Here is a 21,986-nt window from a genome sequence, read left to right as displayed (position 1 = left end):
CAGACACGAGGGATAAAGGGTAATAGTCTCCTCCGTATCATCACTGTCCTTAATTTTTTAATCCTAGGCAGGAATTCCACGAAAAAAGGAACTGAAGGACTTTACCGACCTAGTTTTAATCACAGCTCTGTTATAGTTTTGCACAAAAAGATCCCGGACCATATCTGTATGTATTCTGTTCCCTATTCCTTTTCTCCATCCCAGACGTTGGTCTGCTCAGGGGTGTTGTTAGCAAGCCCTATGATGAAGCCTGCCACTATTAATGGGCAAGGGAAGTTTTACCAAGCTTTGTGTTTTGCCTGTGTGACACTCGCACTAGATATTTTTATGTCTTCCTATTCCTTTTTGTATGTGTAAGAATAGCTGTGGTTCGCCTTGTCGGTCCATTGACTGAAGAAGAGATGTTTCTGAATTAGCACTGTTGATCTTTGCTCCAGATGCTTTCACAAACTTGGTGCACATGTTCTCCAGTGTCTTCAGGGAGTGCCTGTCTGTACAGACCACTGAGATGTCATGCATGTAGAGAGAGCACTTATTTTTGCTTCTTCCTCTTCTTGCTGCCTGGTACTGTCCTCTATTGATGTTCTTGTTCTGCATTCGGCAAGGAGCTCTGTGACACAGATAAACAGAAGAGATGAAAGTGAGCAGCCTTGTCTAACCCCGGACTGGACTGGGGAGGGGTTTGTGTTAATCATAGCCATGCTAGAGATATATCTATACATTGTGTCCACTATGTGACAGAAAAAGTCTCCCAATCACTTGAGTGTCCAGTCAGTGAACTCATCGGAAGTGTAGTCCAGCACCTTTTTTTCTGAGCAAGACTGACCAAGCTTCTCTGAACATTTCGGTCTCTGAGCTACTCAATTGTGTCCCAGACCAGGGCCAGACTGTTTGCGGTTTACTGACCCAGAGTCTCAGAGCATTTATCAGGGTGGACTTTATTTGTGAATACCCTGTATAGATGGTTGGCCATTATCGTGGCTAAGATTTTAAGAGCGAGATTGACCTCTACTTCTTGATGTCTTCATCTCCCTTCTGTTTGCACGAAAGTGTTATCATGCCTTCTCGCTGGGATTGCAACATACAGCCCTTTTCCACCATATACATGTAAAGCTTGAGCAAGTCCCACAGTTCGACATATAGTTCCACTGAGCGACCATCACTGCTCAGGGACTTGTCTCTCTTGGAGGTTGTGGCTGCCAAGTAGTTTGGCCGTTGTGAAGGGTGGGTTCAGACGTCCCTCTCAATTCCAGAATCTGTGTTTTGAGATCCCTTCTAGGAAATTATCTGCCTGGTCTCCCAACATAGCTGAGTAAAGTTTATGACTCTCATAACTTTCCCCTTCCCACTTTGGATGTTTGCCGAAACTCTGTTAACGTGGTGCGGGTGGAGTGAAGTTTTTTAAAGAGGTATTGTAGGAAGCTGGTTCTTTATATAGTATACCAAAATGAGGTATACAGTGCAAATAGTCCAGGTATCCCATAAAGAGGACAGGGACTTGCTCTACCATTTCCAAGGTGCTCTTTTAGGGGGTAGTAACGTTGAGTAGCTTTTGGCTTGTCAGAGAGGTGTGCTAGACATCTTAAGCACACACACAGTCAATAAATGATGCACACGACTCAGTAAGGAGATCCACTCATATTTATAAAAATAACACTCATCTTTATATAATATTTGACACCAAAATCATTACGATCAGGTAAGTAAGTTTCCAGATAGAAATATTTATTGTTTTCTAAAGTCAACACTTAATGCAATTTTCAGAGTCTGCAATGTTATCCTATGGAGGAAAAACAAATGCAGCATTCAAGTTCTTCATAGCGACTTATAGGACCAATCTCCTGGACTTTAGGTGAGTATGGGGCAAGGTCCTAGGCAGCATCAAGAGGACACCCGGGGTGAACGGGGACAGAGATGCAATACAGCGTTTGGTGTCTCGTCGAAGTCAATTGAGATCGGTCTGGTCACAAAGAGGCGGCAGGTATAGATTGGGAGGCCAGTCCTGCTGAACTAACAGGAGAGGTCAGTTTTCACAATGCTCGAGACTTGGGGAGACCTTTGGTCCCCTTTTCCTCGCGCCATGGCAGCTGCTTGCAGAGGTCTCCTGAGGCATTAGGTTTCTGTCTCCGGAGACACTTGCGGTAGAGGGGACCAACACAGAGAGGCTGCAGGTAGTGTCTTGAAGTCCACAGCTGGGAAACCCAAGGAGGGTTTGAAGTCTAAAGGGTCTGGGGAACACACTGGCACTGCTGGCCCACCTCAACTCGTGCTAGGTGGCACATGTGCAGTCTGGAGTAATCGCAGCTCTTCTGGGGTTCCTGCAGGATGCAGGGGAGCAGCTCTGCGACTCCACGGAAATTCTTGCATCTTAGTTGAAGACTAAAGGTCCTCCCAGGCTTTTGGAGGCACATGCAGTTGCAGGAGGAAACATCTTTGGTGCCAAGTCAGTTGCTGGTATTCTGTTCTTTGCGACTCTTCAGCATCCGTCTTCTTTCAGGTCATCAGGATCTGCTTTTCTGGTGCCAGATGCTCCCCTAAATAGTACATTTAGTGGTGTGAGGGGAGTGTAGGGTAGTAGTTAATGGGCTACTTACCCCTGGTGTCAGTATGCTCCCTATGTGACCGCTTCCTGTGGTAAGTGGACATAACCATGTCCCAGAGTTCCTAATTCTGCCTTCACAAAGATGGCCACCTCTGAAATTTTGCGTCCCTATCAGGTAGCCCACCCAAGGGATGGAACTTTCCTGAGGGTGAACATGCCTCTCTGACTACTAATTTTCCCACATGTCCAGGCTCTAAATGGGCCCTGGTCAGGGGAGGTGGCATCCCTCTGATAGGAGCCAGATTCACATACCAAAGGCGGCAGCTCTTGGAATATAAATTTACAAGTCTTCCTGGTGGAATGGGGTGTAAAACACCCTCTGCTGGAGCAGGCTTTGTTCCTGACCTCCTGAGAGTGTTGGCCCTCACCCCTTGGGGTCAGGCACTCGTCTTTGTCTGGCAGGCTGTTCAGGACCAGCACACTAGTAGTTGGTAGGTTTTCGGGGGGCACCTCTAAGGTGCCCTCTGGGTGCATGTATTAATAAATCCATCACTGGAATCAGTGTGGGTTTATTAATACAAGATGTTTGATACCGAACATCTTTGGTTTCAGTGAAGCCATCATGTAGCTGGGGAACTAGTTTTCGCCAGTGTCCAACACATGTACTTAAAATGGCTTTCCTGGTCACTTGTACTGGCAGTACTTGAACTAGCCAGCACAGGGGCATATCTGCTCAGGCAGATATGTCCAAACATGCAGTATAGTACACCCCACCTTAGGGCTGTAAGGCCTGCTGTTGGGGTGTCTTACATATGCTGCATGCATTGTCTATAGGCTTGGCACACAGGGCTGTGTGCCATGTTGTGTTTTCACTTTTGTCTTCACCAAGACACGCAGCCTGGAATGGCAGTCTGCATGAGATAGGTGAGGGGTCCCTTAGGATGGCACACTACATGCTGCAGCCCTTAGGGACCCTGTTTAGTACCCATGCCCTAGGAACCGCCGGTACCATTTACTAAGGACATACAGGGGTGCTAAAGGTATTGCCTATTGGGGGAACAACTGAACAGTTTTGGGAAAGCGATCTGGCACTGGGGACCTTGATAGCAGGAACCCAGGGCACTTCAGTCAAATTTGCATCGAATACCAGGCAAAAAGTGGGGGTGACAATGTCAAAAAGGGGCACTTTCCTACAGGTATGAGTCACATTTCTCATCCTTCTCGAGGTTCTTGGTTCTGTTTTAGAAGATTATTTTCACCGATTCTTTCCTGAAGTGCTTCCTCCCTCCTACAAGCTTGAGTTTGATCAGTTGCTGCAGTTTGCTTTGCAGCCTCCTGAACTTCAATCTTTTTTTAAGCATCTTTGCTTGCATCCTGGAAGAAGCTCTGGCACTTGTCCATCACCCATTCCCACCACTTGCTGCTGGACTTAAATAGGTCCTTCATGCTACTCCACTTACGTACCTAACTCTGAGGTTCGCCACAAATTCCTTGTTCCCCAACAGTTCAGTTTCCAAGAGCCTTGGCCAGCTGGAAACTTCCCTTTAAGTTCCCCTTCGAAACCTTTTACTCTGTGGTCAGAGTAGTGGATGACAACCATGGAACATCGCCCAGGCTTTACTTTTGAGGAGGTGAATATGAAGTCCGGACCTGATTTATACCTCACAGGAGAGGGAACTCCGTTGCAACAGCGATGGAGGTCCCGTCCCGCATAGGCTATGGTCTACTCGCCCGTTTAAAATTCGGGTGGACCATAGTTTGACAGCGGCGGAGTGGTCCAACTCCTTCAACGGCCCGACGGAGTAAGGGTCATCAAAGGTTTGGCTAGGTCAGCCCTCCTAATTTAGATGGGTGGACAGCGGTTTTCAATGCCCATTAGGGAACGAAAAAGTACTCAACGCAAGGAGCCATTTTTATTTTATTTCCAAAAAGAAAATCTTACTTAATGCCATGAAGAATTCATCCCAGTTGCATTAGCATAAGCTACCTCCATGGCTGCTTCTGTAATTGCTCTTCTTGGTAGAATTGTTGTGTTCTACTGTGCGTACAATGATTTTATATCCAAACAAACATCCTACTCCAGCAAAGAAGAGGCACGTACTCAAGGTGAGCAAGGATAAGGCTGATTTATTTTTCAGGTCTCACTCAACCCCGCGGTAGGAGAGAGAATGCGTTTCGCTGCGCAACAGCTTTTATCAATCTAATTGGCGCCATAAAAATTACGAGTTTAAATAGTCATCACCACCTGGGCATGAACATAGGAAATAGACTTAAACTGTTGCTCCCACCTGCACCCGCCAACTTACAGCAATAATGCTGTTTATAATCAAAGTACATTTTAAAGTCTATTGATGTCATCGATAAAGCTTGCTTAGCTCTTCATAACATTAAGTGTAAAGTGCAATGAGACAAAGTATATAACTATTGGCATAGTGCACATTAAGAATATTGTCTCCAAGGATCTACAAACATCTATGCATACATCTATATATATCTATATATATATATAGATGTTACTGCTCCAAAACACCAAACGGGTGCACTCGCAGGCGGGTGCTTCTCAGTGCGGGGGTGTACCCGCATTTCAATTTACGCTGCAACTCTCCTCCTCACAATAGATTTCTCTGGAGAAAGAATATATATATATATATATAGATGTGTATATTATCTACTGGCGGTCGCCAGTAGATAGTTATAGTTAGGATCGTGTTTCCATAGGAAATCCGCAACATTCTATTTGGAATAACTTTGGCGCCGATTGACGAATCCTCGCGAAATTTTCAAAATAGGTGGGGCGCTCCGCTCCGCTCCTTCCCTGAAAGTCTCGGGGGGATTCGTCAAGCGGGGGCTGAGAAAAAGGGGGGGTCCCAAAACGCGTTTTCCCCATGCATTTTTCTATAGGACCTTTAGTCCAAGCTACAGCCCGAACGGCTGAACAGAATTACTTGAAATTTGGCAGAGAGGTAGTCCTCAGGTCAGGGATGTGCCTTTTGCAGGTCTGGTGTAAATCTGTTCAGTACTTCCTGAGAAAATAGCATTTAAAAGCATATATATATCTATAAGCGCGCACCGTGCGTGTACGGTAAAACTTACCGTACGCGCACGCTGCCGTGCACGAGCGCGATTCTGATTGGTTGTTAGATCTTAGTAAACATTCGAATCGGTCGAAACCAGGAAGTGTCGGCCGCCATTTTGTCTCTCGCAGTCTGAGGGGGGGTGAAAAACAAAGGTGGAGAACGTGAAAAGGGGGCAGGGTGGACAGTTCCTGACCCCCTAGCCTTTGTTAGGGGGTCCCAGAAGGACCCCCAAGGGCCAAAATTTCCTTTAATTTTTTTGCGAAAAATCGCGGAGTACGCGTAGTGTGCGCGTACGGTAGAAACGGAAAAATTCCGCGAACTGCGTAACGTGGGCGCGCGGTGCGCGCACGGTGAAAAACCTTAAAAAAAAAAAATACATACCTTAGCATTTCAAAAACCGTACAAATTCACTTAAAAAACCATAGGTTTCACACATGTTATAGTTAGCTGGACATTTCACTCGTGAAAAACCATTGAAATATCCCCGTTATAGTTAGTGCAGGCAACTATAACTCACGCGACCGCAATCCTCTGCTGATGACGTCAGATATTACATCACTGATGACATATGTGTCTTTCTGAAAAAAAAATATTTGTAATATATGTATAGCAAAAAATTAATGGAAGAAGACATGGGTAAATAAGTGTCTAAATACAGTGATGTAATATCTGACGTCATCAGCAGAGGATTGCGGTCGCGTGAGTTATAGTTGCCTGCACTAACTATAACGGGGGAATTTCAATGGTTTTTCACGAGTGAAATGTCCAGCTAACTATAACATGTGTGAAACCAAACAAAGGTGTCCCACCTGTGAGGATGAACTTGAAGAACCAGGCAAACTCTGCACCTTCAAGCAGCGTTTCTTTATTGTTGAAAAACCGCACATACCAGCGCTCACTAAAGTAACTGCCCTATGCGTTTCGGAGCTCCTGCTCCTTTATCCACGGGCTCACGGTGATGTATGCAGGTGGGAAAGTGTGAAACACACGAGTTTTGAACATATATGTGTGTGTGTGTGTGTGTGTATATATATATATATATATATATATCTCCGTCTAGTACTTCCAACTGGACCTGGAAATATGAACACAGACCCAGAGAACTTCGTGCAGGGTACTTTGATTTCATCAAAACGCCACGACGCGTTTCGGCCTTAGAAAGGATTTGATCACATGTATAAATATATATATGTATATTATATATATTCTTTAGTTATTTCTGGACTGGTTCAATTTAGTAGTGCATGTGTAAATTGTTTTTTTATACTTACCGTAGATGTATTAATTGTAACTGCATAACTTTGTATGTACTATTTCTAAATATTTTGCCCCGAAGCGTAAATATGAATAGGCGACCATTTCTTAATGATAAAGTCTAGTAATTTTAGCTCATTTCCTTTATGATGGCGAGGCAGGACTGTTTCTCTATGTAGGATTTATGTTAACCTTTTGCCTTTTTGTAAATCTGTTTTCAGTTGTTCTCCTCTTCTTTAAATTTACAATATCAAACTGATTTGATATTTCTTTACCAATCAGCATTATTTTCCCTTTTCCAATTAGGTTTTGGTTATACCAAATTGGAACGTTTTTCAGTTTTTTCAAGACGGTTTTGGAAACTACCAAATCAGCAGTCTTTTTCTCCTGTTTTCTAGTCCTTTTTTCTTGTTCTTTAATTTTTACCCATGAGGCTCTGGCGGCTATTTTGTGTTTAAAAGATGCTGTTTGAGCTGCCCGCTTCTTATCGGGATGCCGACTGTTGCAGCTATTTCTTTGAGTCGCCCTATGCTGCCATCTGGCTGAAGGTTCATCAGCCGCTCTGCAGGCTAATTCTTTCTCGCCTTGTGGATTGAAGTACGTTGAGGTATATTTAACATATTTGGTAAACGGACGGCTTTTCATTTATTTTTGGTTATTTAGTTTTCCCTGATTTTTCCTTATTTAGTTAAGGTCAATTTTTGGTTCTTGTAGTGATTTGTTTTGCGGAGTCCTTACTGGTGTAACCATTGGTCTAACATTTAATGGTGCCAGACTTTCTTGTGAAGAGGATCACAGTTTTTCGATTCAATGCTCACTGATTTTTTCCGGTTCATTTTCTATTCAGATTGCTGTACCGGATATAGCGAATATATATATGTTTAGCCCTTTTTTTATACTTATTTCCTGGAGACATCAATTTACATGATATCCCTATAGCATCTACTTTTCATTTTTTGCTAGTATACAGCTTGCTGCTTCGTATGAACTTTAACAGTTCTGATGATGACCTATAACAAGGCCAGGGTCAAAACTTTGTTGACACAAAGGCCGAATGGAATCTATACAATTGTATTCATTAATAGAGCGATAAATTAATTTATTTGTGTTTTGAGATTTTCTAAATTTTCATCTGTTTGTTTGTTGAATTCTGTAAAAGAACACATTTCAAATGACATGGAACTGTTGTTCATCTTGCATTACTTTGTGTCAAGGGGGAATTCCATGGGTGGTGCATAAGTGGTCCCGTGCAATCATCCAGGGGTTTTGATTCAAAGTTGTATCTATTAAGGATTGTAGACAGGGATTTGTGCCAAAATCCTGTGCCTCACTGAGGCAGGTGTAACAAGGAAAAATATTTTCATTTTTCCTTGTTTTTCTCTCTTTGAATGTGCCCTGCATTCTACAGCACATATACAGAGAGAGAAGTGCCTTAAGGCATAGTTTATGTACAAGAAGAGACCCCTTCCAGCACAAAAACTATGCTTACGACAACACAGACACCATTGCACTATGGTACGAGGGTGTTTGCGTTGGTGCATGGCAGCTTAAAGTGCGCCAGCGGATGGAGAGAACAGAACAGTGCTACTTTGTAGTAGATGTTGCGTTGTACTGCTCTCTCCCACTCATGAAACGCAATGCAGCAACTTTATCAGCTGTGCTGCGTTGCATGATTTCTTAGTAAAGTTGAGCCGGAGTACTCGGCAGGCATGTGAAGGATGTTAGAAGGGGTATTAGTACTCCAGTATTAGTCCACCTAAATGCAAGGAAGAGAAAAGAAAAAAAGGGATTGCAGCGTTTCCTTTATGACCATGCTTTCCTTGATTGGGAAGGCGGGGCTCTATTCTGCACCCTGTTTGGCAACTGAAATCAGAACACTGATTCCCTTTCACTGTCTCCCTAGAGATCAGGAGTCCTTGTCTGGTTTCACAATGCTTTACAAGTTGAGATGCTAGCACTGTATTTTTTTTTTTAAACCACCATTAAATAAATGCTTAAAAAGAACGGATACTACACTATAAAGCAACTCTGTTACAGTTTTACAATAGTTATTAGAGTAAGAGCGTTCTGCCCTTATTCCTAAACAACTAACAATTCAGTGTAAGCCTTTTTTGTAGAGAAATGTAGAGAAAGAGCCTATTCAGGTAGTTTTTCAGTGAGGATATGTACCCCAGACTCATAAGCAAATCTCTGAACGTCCTTTTGTTTTAGAAGGTACACAAACCGACTACACTATAAATTAGAGAAACGCTGTTGTTGCGTAGCATTCTGGGATCCAAAAGCCAACTTGGCACTAATATCTGAAGATACAGAGCATTGTTTCTTTTCACTTGACAATTGAATGGGTTTTCATCTTGAATAGATTTTTTTTTTAATCTCAAATGAAATTGCAGGAGAATTACTTTTACAAATGGGTAACATTTCCTCACCTTCAAAAATACATTCTGTTCTACCTGCAGGGAAAGGCTCAGCGGAAGATCAGTGCTATCCATGTCTTGGATGCTTTATTTCTCAATGGGAAAGATGTCCGTGACTCTCACTTTAACCTTCGGTAAGGATCCACCCAAACACCTGTAAATTCTGTGATTATTAGTAAATGCCTAGTTTGTACTTGGATCAGTTGTCCATTGCTTTATGTTTAAATGTTTGCTATAACTGCTGTTTCTTAGTAACAAGGTGAAAAGTAGTATCCTGATGGATATTCTAACGGCAGATTCCTCACCTTAAGAATAGCCACCAGAAACTACAGGATTTTGCAGAAAGCAAATGTCAGTGACAGACCAGTATGACATGTGTCTTCAGTGCTTTGCCACTAGTCTAAGTTGTGCCATAAATGTGCCCTCAAGCACCCAAAGGTGATCCAGCAGTGGGAGGTGAAACTCTACATCACTGAACATAATACTAGGTCACGGTTGAAACATAAGTCCAGTTCTCTCTCCAAGTCTTGGGGCCCCTCGCTATTCGGTTCAAGAAGCTGGCCCCTCGTGAATTTCTGTTCCTTCTCGAGTTCTTCTGGTAAGTCGAAGATAAATACCCCACATAAGCTGGAAAAAAAAGTTATGCAGGACTCAGCTCACTCTCACCACTAGAAATCAGGTGAGACGGTGCAAGGGAGTCATTTGCTAGATCATATAATCTACAGCTGTCTTGTGGCATGGATCTGGTTTCGAAACTGGTTCCTGCGTGTCCTGAATTCCACGGGCCATCATTGAGACTGCAGCAAAAAGCAGCCTTTTAGGAGGCCATGCTGTATTTCTTGCAGACTCTCTCATGTCCCTTTTGTTCATTTTCGGGTACTGTCAAACCTCAAGGGACTTTTGTCTTTTGTTGGACCTCTTCTGGCGGGACTCCCCCTGGTGTCAACCCCATGAGACCATTTCCCTGGCCTGTATAGACACTAGCTCACACTACACCCCAGCCCCTTGCGCGACACCAGTCCCTTTCATGGTAGTGGCAACTCCACCAATCCTGGACTCAACTCTGATGCTTGTCCCTAACCAACCCCCCTCTTCCCCTTCCCCCACGCCCCCTGTTGACGTGCTGCAGACCTGTGTCGTGCTATGAGATTACAAAAACGCAACCAGTCATTATGCAACCAGACTCCAATCCTGGGCCTCTACCTCAGCACCAGTACTATTAGAAGCTAGTGGCCTTATTCAGATCTGACGCAGTTCAGGATGTGCACAGTGTTCCCACAACACTGATGATAAGGAGGCAGATAACCTACTTTTTTTTTTATACAGATGACAGGGGCATACCTGCATTTACAAATCTCAGTGTGCTGGATATGTCTCCAGGGACAAAGCTGGACTCCCCACCTGGGTCATAAATGGAAGTAAATTCCTCTTTCGCAGCATTTGTGTGAAGGGTAGTGTTAGAAAAGGTAGACGGACCGGGAGGGTCGGCCGGGGTCAGGAGGAGAGGTCTCCGGGGAGAGCCGTCTCCAGCGATCGTACAGACAAGTAACTTCCCCCCCACAGACAAATACCACACACGGATAAGGTTCAGTGATCTTTATAGGCAATTATGTAAGGTACGGTGAAATGGTACAAGGAGGTCTGGACTCAGGGGTCCCCTCGATTAGAGTCTCGCAAGGTAGGGAAGGGGGTAGCGGGACAGTCTATTTACCAATCAGGTAATTCGGATGAGATGGTGATGAGCTCACAATCCTCGAGCTTTGGTGGTTAGGTGGTATGGGCCGCGGCAGCGCCAGCAGGTCCCGGTGCGGATGGTCGATACAACGGGCCGCGGCAGCGCCAGCAGGTCCCAGGAAGATGAACGGTCCGCGGCAGCGCCAGCAGGTCCCGGTGAGGATGGTCGTTACAACGGGCCGCGGCAGCGCCAGCAGGTCCCAGGAAGATGAACGGTCCGCGGCAGCGCCAGCAGGTCCCGGTGAGGATGGTCGTTACAACGGGCCGCGGCAGCGCCAGCAGGTCCCAGGAAGATGCAGGTTGCAGAGGGCCGCGGCAGCGCCAGCAGGTCCCGGTGAGGATGGTCGGTACAACGGGCCGCGGCAGCGCCAGCAGGTCCCAGGAAGATGACTGTTGCAGAAGGCCGCGGCAGCGCCAGCAGGCAGGACGATGGTTCACAAGAGCGGGCTATGGCAGTGCCAGTAGACCGTCAGGGTTGAGTTCACTCGGTGTCTCTCGACTCCAGGATACAACTGCCTTCCTGCTCCGGAGCTGCCCCAGTTATAGGGCTGGTGCCCTTTGATGTCCGGACCCTCGCACTTGGAGGTCGGAGGGTCCGGGATGAAGGTGTCCAGACACCCAGCAGGGGGTGGAGCCAGTGCCTGGGGGAGCTGGGAGCGATCGGCACCTGGCGGGGGAGAGCCCTTGACACTTCGGTCTCCCATTGACCTGCCAAGTGGTCCGCTCGCCTCCTGGGTGGATAGTGGTGCCGGGATGTCGGGGCCGGCCAGGCCCGGGGTTAGGGTCGAGGGGAGGCCAGGCGGCCGCGTGGTACAGGGTCCAAGATGGCGGCTTGACCCGGCCGGGAAAGCCGGTGGGGCTGGACCCCGTGATGAGTAAGGGTCCGAGGGCAGAGGGTCCGTCGGGGGACGGGGTACAGGTGCTTGTCGCGGGGTTATGCCAGGAGGCCCGGGGTCCGGGCCTTGTCGAGCGGGGAGGGCGCGAGCCGTCTGTGAGGCCTGTCCAACATGCGTCCCCCCCAGCTGAAGGCGGGGAGAGTCACCCATCTCCTTGGGGACTCTCTTCGTCGAGGCGGAAAAAGCGGGACAGGCCATCCGCGTTGGCGTGGTCTTGGCCCGGTCGGTGCTCCACGGTGAAGTCCATTCCCTGCAGGGAAATGGACCAGCGCAAGAGTTTTGGGTTCTCCCCCCGCATCTGCATCAGCCATTGCAGGGGTCGATGGTCGGTCTGTACCCGGAAGTGGGTACCGAAGAGATAGGGCCGGAGCTTTTTGAGGGCCCACACTACTGCAAATGCTTCCCTCTCGATGGTGCTCCAACGCTGTTCTCGGGCCAGGAGACGTCGACTGATGAAGGCCACCGGCTGGTCATGACCTTCGGGGTTCAATTGAGAGAGGACGGCTCCGATGCCGTGGTCGGAGGCGTCGGTCTGCACCACAAACTCCCGACTGTAATCGGGGGCCTGGAGCACCGGGGCGGTGCACAGGGCGGCCTTCAGCTCCTCGAAGGCCGCTTGACAGTCAGGAGTCCAATTGATCCGCTTTGGCTGGTTCTTGGATGTGAGTCCCGTGAGGGGCCCCACGATGCTGCCGTAGTCCTTCACGAACCGCCGGTAGTAGCCGGTAAGCCCCAAGAAGGCTCGGACCTCGGTCTGGGTGACGGGGGGCTGCCAGGACTGGATGGCGGCAATCTTAAGTTGTAGTGGGGCCACCAGCCCGCTCCCCACTTGGTGCCCAAGGTAGGTCACAGACCCTTGGCCAATCTGGCACTTGCCGGCCTTAATGGTGAGGCCGGCCCGCTGGAGGGCTTGTAGGACCTCTTGGAGGTGACGGAGGTGGTCGGACCAGTGGCGGCTGTATACAGCGATATCGTCCAGGTAGGCAGCGCTGAAGTCTTCAAGCCCTGCCAAGACCTGGTTCACAAGGCGTTGGAACGTGGCGGGGGCATTCTTCATGCCAAAGGGCATGACCTTAAATTGATAGTGGCCATCGGGGGTGGAGAAGGCTGACCGTTCCTGAGCCCTGGGTGTGAGGCCGATTTGCCAGTAGCCCGCCGTTAGGTCGAAGATACTAAGGTAGCGGGCGGCCCCCAGCCGGTCGATCAGCTCGTCTGCTCGGGGAATGGGATGAGCGTCGGTCCGGGTGACAGCGTTCAAGCCCCGGTAGTCGACGCAGAATCTTAGTTCAGGTGCGGCCCCGGGGGCAGCGGCCTTGGGAACCAGTACGACCGGGCTGGCCCAGGGACTGTCCGAGGGCTCGATGACCCCGATCGTGAGCATCTTGGCCACTTCCTCCTGTATGCAGGCCCGTACCCGATCTGGTACGCGGTAGGCCCGGTGCCGGACAGGGGGACTGTCCCCGGTGTCTACGTCGTGCAAACACCAGGGGGTGACCCCGGGGGTGAGGGAGAACAGGGCAGCGAACTGCAGCAGGAGGTCCCGGCAGTCCTGTCGTTGCTCCGTAGTGAGGGCGTCAGAGAGCCGGACCCCGTCCACGGAGCCGTCCTTCTCTTGAGTCTTCAGGAGATCCGGGAGGGGCTCGGAGTCTTCTTCTGTGCCACTGTCCGTAGCCATCAAGAGGCTTAGTTCGGAGCGCACAAAGTGCGGTTTGAGCCGGTTGGTGTGGAGGACCCGAAGGGGGTTCCGGGAGGTCCCCATGTCGATGAGGTAAGTGACGGGGCTTTTGCGCTCGACCACTTTGAAGGGCCCCGTCCACTTATCTTGCAGGGCACACGGTTCGGTGGGGGACATCACCCATACTTGCTGCCCCGGCTCGAATTCCACGGAGGAGGCATTGTGGTCATACCACCTCTTCATGTCCTCCTGGCTGGCCTCGAGGTTCGCCTTGGCCATCTCCCTGAAGCGCCGGGTTTGGTTTCGTAAGGCCAGGATGTATTTGAAGACGTCTGGAGGGGTCGTTAGGGGGGCCAACTCCCAGCCCTCCTTCACTAGGCTGAGGGGCCCTCGCACAGGGTGTCCGTACAGGAGTTCAAAGGGGCTAAAGCCGAGGGACTTCTGGGGTACTTCCCGGTAGGCGAAGAGGAGGCACGGAAGCAGTACATCCCACTGGCGACGGAGAGGCTCTTCCAATCCCCCAATCATCCCTTTGAGAGTGCGGTTGAACCGCTCCACTAGTCCGTTCCCTTGGGGGTGATAGGGGGTCGTGAATCTGTAGGTGACCCCGCATTGTTGCCAGAGGGACTTCATGTATTTCGATATGAAGTTCGTACCTCGGTCGCTGACGACTTCTCGGGGGAAGCCTACCCGGGAGAAGATCCCCATCAGGGCCCGGCCAACCACTGGAGCGGTCACGGTCCGTAGGGGCACCGCCTCGGGATAGCGGGTGGCATGGTCCACTAGTACCAAGATGAACCTGTGTCCTTGTGCCGTGCGGGGGTCCAGCGGTCCCACAATGTCTATCCCCACCCTCTCGAACGGGGTGGTGACCACCGGGAAGGGTTGTAGAGGGGCCTTAAGCTTCCGGCCACTCTTCCCGCTGGCTTGGCATGTGGGGCACGATCGGCAGTGGTTCAGGACGTCATTCCTCATTTTTGGCCAGAAAAAGTGGGTCACCAGTCGACTGTACGTTTTATCTTGGCCCAGGTGCCCAGCCAGGGGGACATCGTGGGCTAGGTTGAGCAGAAAGTCTCGGAAGCGGAGCGGTACCACCAGAACTCGACTGGCCCCCAGCTCGGCGATTCTTTGCTCGCTGTAGAGCAGGTCGTTATCCCAGTAGACCCAGTGGGTTCCGGTGGCGTCCCCAGCGGCTTGGGTGCTGGCTTGTTGGCGGAGTCCCTCGAGGGAGGGACAGGTCTTTTGCTCCTGGCGGAACTGTTCCTGGGTGGGCCCCCCTTCTTGCCGCCACTGAGCCAGATCCGGAAGGTCCTGGGGTTGCGCGTTTTCTTCGGTGGTCTGGTCTGGGAGGTCGGGCTCGCCGTTGTCCTTTACGGGGGCAACCGGGGGCGGAGGTGCCGGCCATTCGGTTTCTTCTGATCGGGGGGCGGCACGGCCGGCCATGGATCGGGTGGTTATGCAAGCCCAGTCCGGGAGGCCCAGCATCCCCAAGTGCTCTCTTCTCTCGACGGTGGCCCACGGGGAACTCTCAAGGTCATTCCCCAGGAGGCAGTCCACGGGGGCATCGTCCCGGACCGTCACTTTCAGTAGGCCGGAGACCCCTCCCCATTCAAACGGGACGCAGGCCATCTTACACATGCTCTCAGAGTTATCTGCCGAGCGTACGGGGCAGAGAATGTTCGGCAGGATCTGCTCGGGCTTCACCAGGTGACAGCGGACGGCCGTCACGCTGGCGCCGGTGTCGCGCAAGGCCTCAGCTCTCTGTCCATTAATGGTCACCCACTGACCGTATTTTCTGGTGTTGGCGGGTAGGGGAGCCCGCGGAACCATGTCTCTTCCCCCTAAGCATGCCAGGACCATGGCGGCCGGTTCCCACCCTTGCTGGTCCGGCTCACACTCCTCGGGTCCTTCCGACGACTGCTCCTCCCCCAGGGCAGCGGCAGCTACCTGGCGGGGCTTGGGCGTTTGGTTCAGCGGGCAGTTCGGATCGTTGGCGTAGTGGCCTAGTCGCTGGCACCGGTGGCACGTGACGTTGGCTCGGTACCCAGGCCGCAACGGGGGGTTGCCCCGGCCGGCCGGCGGCGGGGTGCTGGCCACGGTGGTTGCTGGTAAGGCGTCTCTCCCACGCCCCTGGCCTCCTCCTCCTCCCCGAGGACGGTGCTGGCCTTGGTTGCTTCTGTTCTGGTCGTGTGGCCCTTTTCGGCCCACTCGGGTGCTTTCCCACCGGTCAGCTTCGGCGGCGAGCTGCCGGGGGTCAGTCAGCTTACTGTCGAGTAGGTGCTGCCTGAGCTCGACGAAACAGTTGTTTGACAGGTGTTCCCATACCATGAGGTTGAAGAGTTGTTCGTATGTGGTGACCTGACTTCCCTTGATCCAACCCTCGAAGGCCCGGCTGAAATAGTTCACGTATTCCACCCAAGTTGTACCTGGGATCCGGGTGCAATCCCTGAACCTCTGGCGGTACATCTCGGGTGTGAGGCCGTAGCGGGTGAGGAGGGCAGCCTTCATGTGGTCGTAGGACGACATTTGGTGATCGGGGAGCTGCAGCAGGGCATCGCGACCCTCGTTGATAAATCTCCCCCAAAGTCCGGCTCCCCAATCACTCCGGTCGATCCGGTGGGAGGTCATTGCGATCTCATAGGCCTTAAACCACTGTTGTATGTCGTCTTCTCGGACATACTCGCGGACCACATCCTTGGGGATGTGAACTTTTTTCTCAGTTGGTCCCGGGGTGTGTGGTCTTTCAGGCACCCCCAAGTCCTTATGCTGTTTGCGCAGTTCTATTTCTGCCAATTGGCGCTCGTGCTCGAGCGTTATCTTTTTCTCTTCCAGCTCTCTCTGTCTCTGTTTTTCTTCTCGTTCCTCTCGAATCCGCATATGCTCGAGGTTGAGTTTCTGTTCAGCTAACTTGAGCTCCCCATCCATCTTGAGTCGTGCCATCTCTAATTCGTGCAGCCTGACTCTGTCTCTTTCTCGTATCTCCTCCGGTGAGAGGCCCGTTCCCCGTTCCTCGGGAGTCGTGGCGTTCCTCTCTGGTGTAACGCTGTTTTGGTCTGGTGTGACGCTGCTTTGGTCGGAGGGTCTTGCGACCCCCGTTTCTGTCCACGACTCAAGGGCGCGCTTTAGATCATCCTTGGTACTCAGGCCAGTGGTAGCAATGCCAAGTTCTATGCAAAATTGTCTCAGTTCGCGGTGGTTGTATTCTTCTAGTTTCTCCATTTGGAACTTCTCGGTGGAGCTGCTATCTTTGGTCGACATCGTGCTTTTGTCGTGGGGTGAGCTACTCTCTGTACGATTACGCGTTGATTCGGATCGCGCCGCTGGCCACCAATGTTAGAAAAGGTAGACGGACCGGGAGGGTCGGCCGGGGTCAGGAGGAGAGGTCTCCGGGGAGAGCCGTCTCCAGCGATCGTACAGACAAGTAACTTCCCCCCCACAGACAAATACCACACACGGATAAGGTTCAGTGATCTTTATAGGCAATTATGTAAGGTACGGTGAAATGGTACAAGGAGGTCTGGACTCAGGGGTCCCCTCGATTAGAGTCTCGCAAGGTAGGGAAGGGGGTAGCGGGACAGTCTATTTACCAATCAGGTAATTCGGATGAGATGGTGATGAGCTCACAATCCTCGAGCTTTGGTGGTTAGGTGGTATGGGCCGCGGCAGCGCCAGCAGGTCCCGGTGCGGATGGTCGATACAACGGGCCGCGGCAGCAGGTCCCAGGAAGATGAACGGTCCGCGGCAGCGCCAGCAGGTCCCGGTGAGGATGGTCGTTACAACGGGCCGCGGCAGCGCCAGCAGGTCCCAGGAAGATGAACGGTCCGCGGCAGCGCCAGCAGGTCCCGGTGAGGATGGTCGTTACAACGGGCCGCGGCAGCGCCAGCAGGTCCCAGGAAGATGCAGGTTGCAGAGGGCCGCGGCAGCGCCAGCAGGTCCCGGTGAGGATGGTCGGTACAACGGGCCGCGGCAGCGCCAGCAGGTCCCAGGAAGATGACTGTTGCAGAAGGCCGCGGCAGCGCCAGCAGGCAGGACGATGGTTCACAAGAGCGGGCTATGGCAGTGCCAGTAGACCGTCAGGGTTGAGTTCACTCGGTGTCTCTCGACTCCAGGATACAACTGCCTTCCTGCTCCGGAGCTGCCCCAGTTATAGGGCTGGTGCCCTTTGATGTCCGGACCCTCGCACTTGGAGGTCGGAGGGTCCGGGATGAAGGTGTCCAGACACCCAGCAGGGGGTGGAGCCAGTGCCTGGGGGAGCTGGGAGTGATCGGCACCTGGCGGGCGAGAGCCCTTGACACTTCGGTCTCCCATTGACCTGCCAAGTGGTCCGCTCGCCTCCTGGGTGGATAGTGGTGCCGGGATGTCGGGGCCGGCCAGGCCCGGGGTTAGGGTCGAGGGGAGGCCAGGCGGCCGCGTGGTACAGGGTCCAAGATGGCGGCTTGACCCGGCCGGGAAAGCCGGTGGGGCTGGACCCCGTGATGAGTAAGGGTCCGAGGGCAGAGGGTCCGTCGGGGGACGGGGTACAGGTGCTTGTCGCGGGGTTATGCCAGGAGGCCCGGGGTCCGGGCCTTGTCGAGCGGGGAGGGCGCGAGCCGTCTGTGAGGCCTGTCCAACAGGTAGCATAAGTGCTACATTTACAGCTGCCTCTTGGAACTAAAGTAGACAAAAAGTGATGGATGAAATTCTGGAATTAATCTTATCCACTGTTAGTTACTCAGGGCAGCGTTCCAGTCCATTGTTATTTTGCACACTATACTACCGCAGTTTGAACCCAGCCATATGCAAATCAGTCTTGACCTGCTCTAATGGGAACAGTCCAGCCTGAAATGCAAAGCTAGGACCTCCCTAAACCAGAACACAAGCAAACCAGGGCTGGTTTTGCTCACGTTATGGGCTCATCAGCTGGATATAGCTTGGTTCCAGTGGCAGAGTCACAGGACCTATGTCTGTACATACCTGTCCCACTCAGAGTAACATACTAAAGGATACAAAATATGATTGATAGAATGCTTGAATTAATTTCCGCCACTGGTTATTACTTGTTGCCCCGCCCAGTCCACCATTATTTTGCACACCATGGCTCCTCAGGTTGGACCCAGCCTTTTGCAAATCAGTCTTGACCTTGCTGTAATGGGAGCAGTCCAGCTCGAACTGCCAAACCTGGTCCTACCTGAACTAGAACACAAGCAACCTAGGACTGGTTTTGCCCTTGTTATGAGCTCATCACCCGTGTATAGCTTGGCTCCAGTGACCCTGTTTGCACTGGTCCCCCCTTTGGGCTAACCCATCCCACTTAGAGGGACATACCAGAGTATACAAAAAGTGATAACTGGGTGCATAAGGCTGGGTCCAAACTGAGGTGGAATGGTGGGCGAAAAATTATGGCTTGGGATGGAGCCCTGAGCGATTGCCAGTGGCTAAGATTAAGTCCTAAGGCGAGCTCAGGGAGGACAGAAACCTCCCGCAGAGCAGAAGGGCAAAAGCTCGCTTGATCTCGATTTTCAGTATGAATACAGACCGTGAAAGCAGGACCTCACGATCCTTCTGACTTTTTGAGTTTCAAGCAGGAGGTGTCAGAAAAGTTACCACAGGGATAACTGGCTTGTGGCGTCCAAGCGTTCATAGCGACGTTGATTTTTGATTCTTCGATGTCGGCTCTTCCTATCATTGTGAAGCAGAATTCACCAAGCGTTGAATTGTTCACCCACTAATAGGGAACGTGAGCTGGGTTCAGACCATCGTGAGACAGGTTAGTTTTACCCTACTGATGATGTGTTTTTGCAATAGTAATCCTGCTCAGTACGAGAGGAACTGCAGGTTCAGACATTTGGTGTATGTGCTTGGCCGAGGAGCCAATGGGGCGAAGCTTCCATCTGTGGGATTATGACTGAACGCCTCTAAGTCAGAAACCCCCCTAAATCGTAATGATACCACAGTGCCGCGGAGCCTCGGATGGCCTGGGATAGCCGGCCTCTCTCGGGGGGCCGGTGTGTAGAGCCGCTCGCTTGGGGACCGGAGGACGGACGGAAGGGGGCCGCCTCCATCGCCCTTAGTGCACCGCATGTTCATGGGGCACCCGGTGCTACATTCGTAGACGACCTGATTCTGGGTCAGGGTTTCGTATGTAGCAGAGCAGCTACTTTGCTGCGATCTATTGAAAGTCATCCTCTGAGCCAAGCTTTTGTCTCTCCGTGTGTGGGCGCCCGCGAACACTCTCCTCCACCACACCCAGGGGTGGGTCCCTCTCCCTCTGCCGCCGGGCCAGCGGGAGGGACGCAGAGAGGGTAACGCGGGCCCGCAGGAGGCCGCCTCCACCACGTGCCCTCCGGCAGGGGGGTTTCCCCCTCCCATCCCTGACCCACCGGGGTGAGGACGGAGGCCACCATCTCTTGCGGGTCGGCAGGGTGACCAGATGGCCTGGGCCGGCCGGGCCTCCCCTTCCCGCTGCTCCTGCGGAGGGAGGTGAGCAGCAGCCCCGGGGAAGGAGCCTCCCAAGCAGCTGTCTCTGAGCGCCGGGCCACCCTCGCCGGACTGCAAAGGCGACTAGGTAGGGCACCCTCCCAGGCCATCTGGGCGTTGGGTCGTCCAGGGTCATCTGGTCAAGCGACCAGATGGCCCTGCGGGCCCGGCGACCAGATGGCCGGCCTGCTGGGCTAACTCCAACTTTTGACCTTCCCCAGAGTTCTGTAAGCATAGTCGAGAAAAATGGGCTTCCCGGGCAGGCCGTCGGGGAGAGGCCGTGGCCTAGGCTTAACCCTCCTTGATCCCAGCCGAGGGTCTGGGTGCTGGGGACAGGGGGTCCATCAGGGCCCGGGCAGGCTCTGCCCGGCCTGGCTAGGGTTCGGAAGCAGGGCCCGGGGCTTGAGCTCTTTCCGGCAGGCCATGGGGTGCTGGAGCCCCCCTCCCGTCCTGCAAGCCAGCTGAGGGTCCAGGGGACCTGGGTCCATCCGGGCCCGGGGAGGCTCACCCCAGCTTGGCTGGGTGTTGAAAGCAGGGACAGGGCCCGGGGCTTGAGCTCCGTCCGGCAGGCCCTGGGGTGCGGGAGCCCCCTGTCCTGCAAGCTGGCCGAGGGTCCAGGTGCTGGGCACGGGGGGGGTGGTCCATCGGGGCCCGGAAGGCTCGGGCGGGCAGATTGGCGTCATTTCGGGCCCGGCCATCTGGTCCCGCCTTTCCCCTCTGCCATCTGGTCGCACCCAATGCTTTTCAATGGGGCGTCCAGATGGCCGGGCCGGCCTGGCTTGTTTGCCTACCCAATCCCAGCCAGGGCTCCAGGAGGCCGGGCACGTCCGCACCTAGGGTCCCCTCTGTCACTCGGTGCGCACGGGTTACCAGAAAGGGGGGTGGGGGGGGTAGCCTTCCTCCGGATTACTAGGGGCACAGTATACCGGGACACCCCTCCCGGGCTGGTGGTTCCCAGCTGGGGACCTGATGGTTCGGGCCAGAGCAACACCTCCCAGCCGTCCGGGGCTCCCTCCTTCGGCCCGCGGCGGGGCAAAGTACTCGGGACGGGCTACATCGGTCCCCGGGCAGTTCTCCCCCGGGCGTCCGGGCCTTGAGAGCTCCTGCGGGCCTCCCTCCCCGTGCCCGAGGCCCAGCCGGGGACTCGGAGCCCCCTGGGACGTGCAGCCCCCCCCCCCCCGAGCCCTGCAGAGGGCAGGCGGGAGCCTTCCCACGGAGGTCCGGGGCGGGCAGATGTGCGTCCTTTTGGTCCTGGCCATCTGGTCGCACCTATCCCCTCGGCCATCTGGTCGCACGCAATGCTTTCCAATGGGGCGACAAGATGGCCGGGCTGCCCTGGAAGGTTTACCTCCCCGATCCCAGCCAGGCCTCCGGGAGGTCGGGCGTGTCCGCGCCTAAGGTCCCCTGAGTCGAGCGGTGCGCACGGGTTCCCAGAAAGAGGGATAGCCTTCCTTCAGATTACTAGGGGCAGGGTACGCTGGGACACCCTCCCGGGCTGGCGGTTCCCAGCCGGGGACCAGATGGGCTGGGCCCGTACAACACCTCCCAAGCATCCGGGGCTCCCTCCTCGGGCCAGCGGCGGGGCAAAGTGCCCGGGACGGGCTCCGTCGGTCTTGGGTAGTCCTCCCCCAGGAGTCCGGGCCCCGAGAGCTCCTGCGGGCCTCCCTGTGCCTGAGTCCCAGCCGGGACGTGGTACGCCCAAACCCTGCAAGGGCAGGCGCGAGCCCTGCCGTGAAGGCTCGGGGCGGGCAGATGGACGTCCTTTCGGTCCAGCCATCTGGTCGCACCTATCCCCTCGGCCATCTGGTCGCACGCAATGCTTTCCAATGGGGCAACCAGATGGCTGGGCCGGCCTGGAAGTCCCGATGGGGACTCATTCTCCTCGCCGATCCCAGCCAGGGCTCCGGAAGGCTGAGCTCATCCGCGCCTAGGGTC

At 52.9% G+C, this 21,986-nt stretch overlaps 1 protein-coding gene across 2 annotated transcripts in view; it reads left to right on the top strand.

Annotated features, from left to right (window-relative positions):
- LOC146813794 (cap-specific mRNA (nucleoside-2'-O-)-methyltransferase 1-like) overlaps window positions 1–21,986 on the top strand; it is a 664,820-nt gene that overhangs the window by 446,749 nt on the left and 196,085 nt on the right. For both annotated transcript variants that reach the window (XM_085610257.1, XM_085610256.1), the window contains exon 19: window positions 9,333–9,424. In XM_085610257.1, the coding sequence (XP_085466383.1) occupies window positions 9,333–9,424 (92 nt within the window). The remainder of the gene's footprint in view (window positions 1–9,332; window positions 9,425–21,986) is intronic.

Source organism: Triturus cristatus, chromosome 6, assembly GCF_964204655.1.
Source record: "Triturus cristatus chromosome 6, aTriCri1.1, whole genome shotgun sequence".
NCBI lineage: Eukaryota > Metazoa > Chordata > Amphibia > Caudata > Salamandridae > Triturus > Triturus cristatus.
The sequence above is the reverse complement of the archived record's forward strand: the minus strand, read 5'-3'. Positions and strand labels throughout refer to the sequence as shown.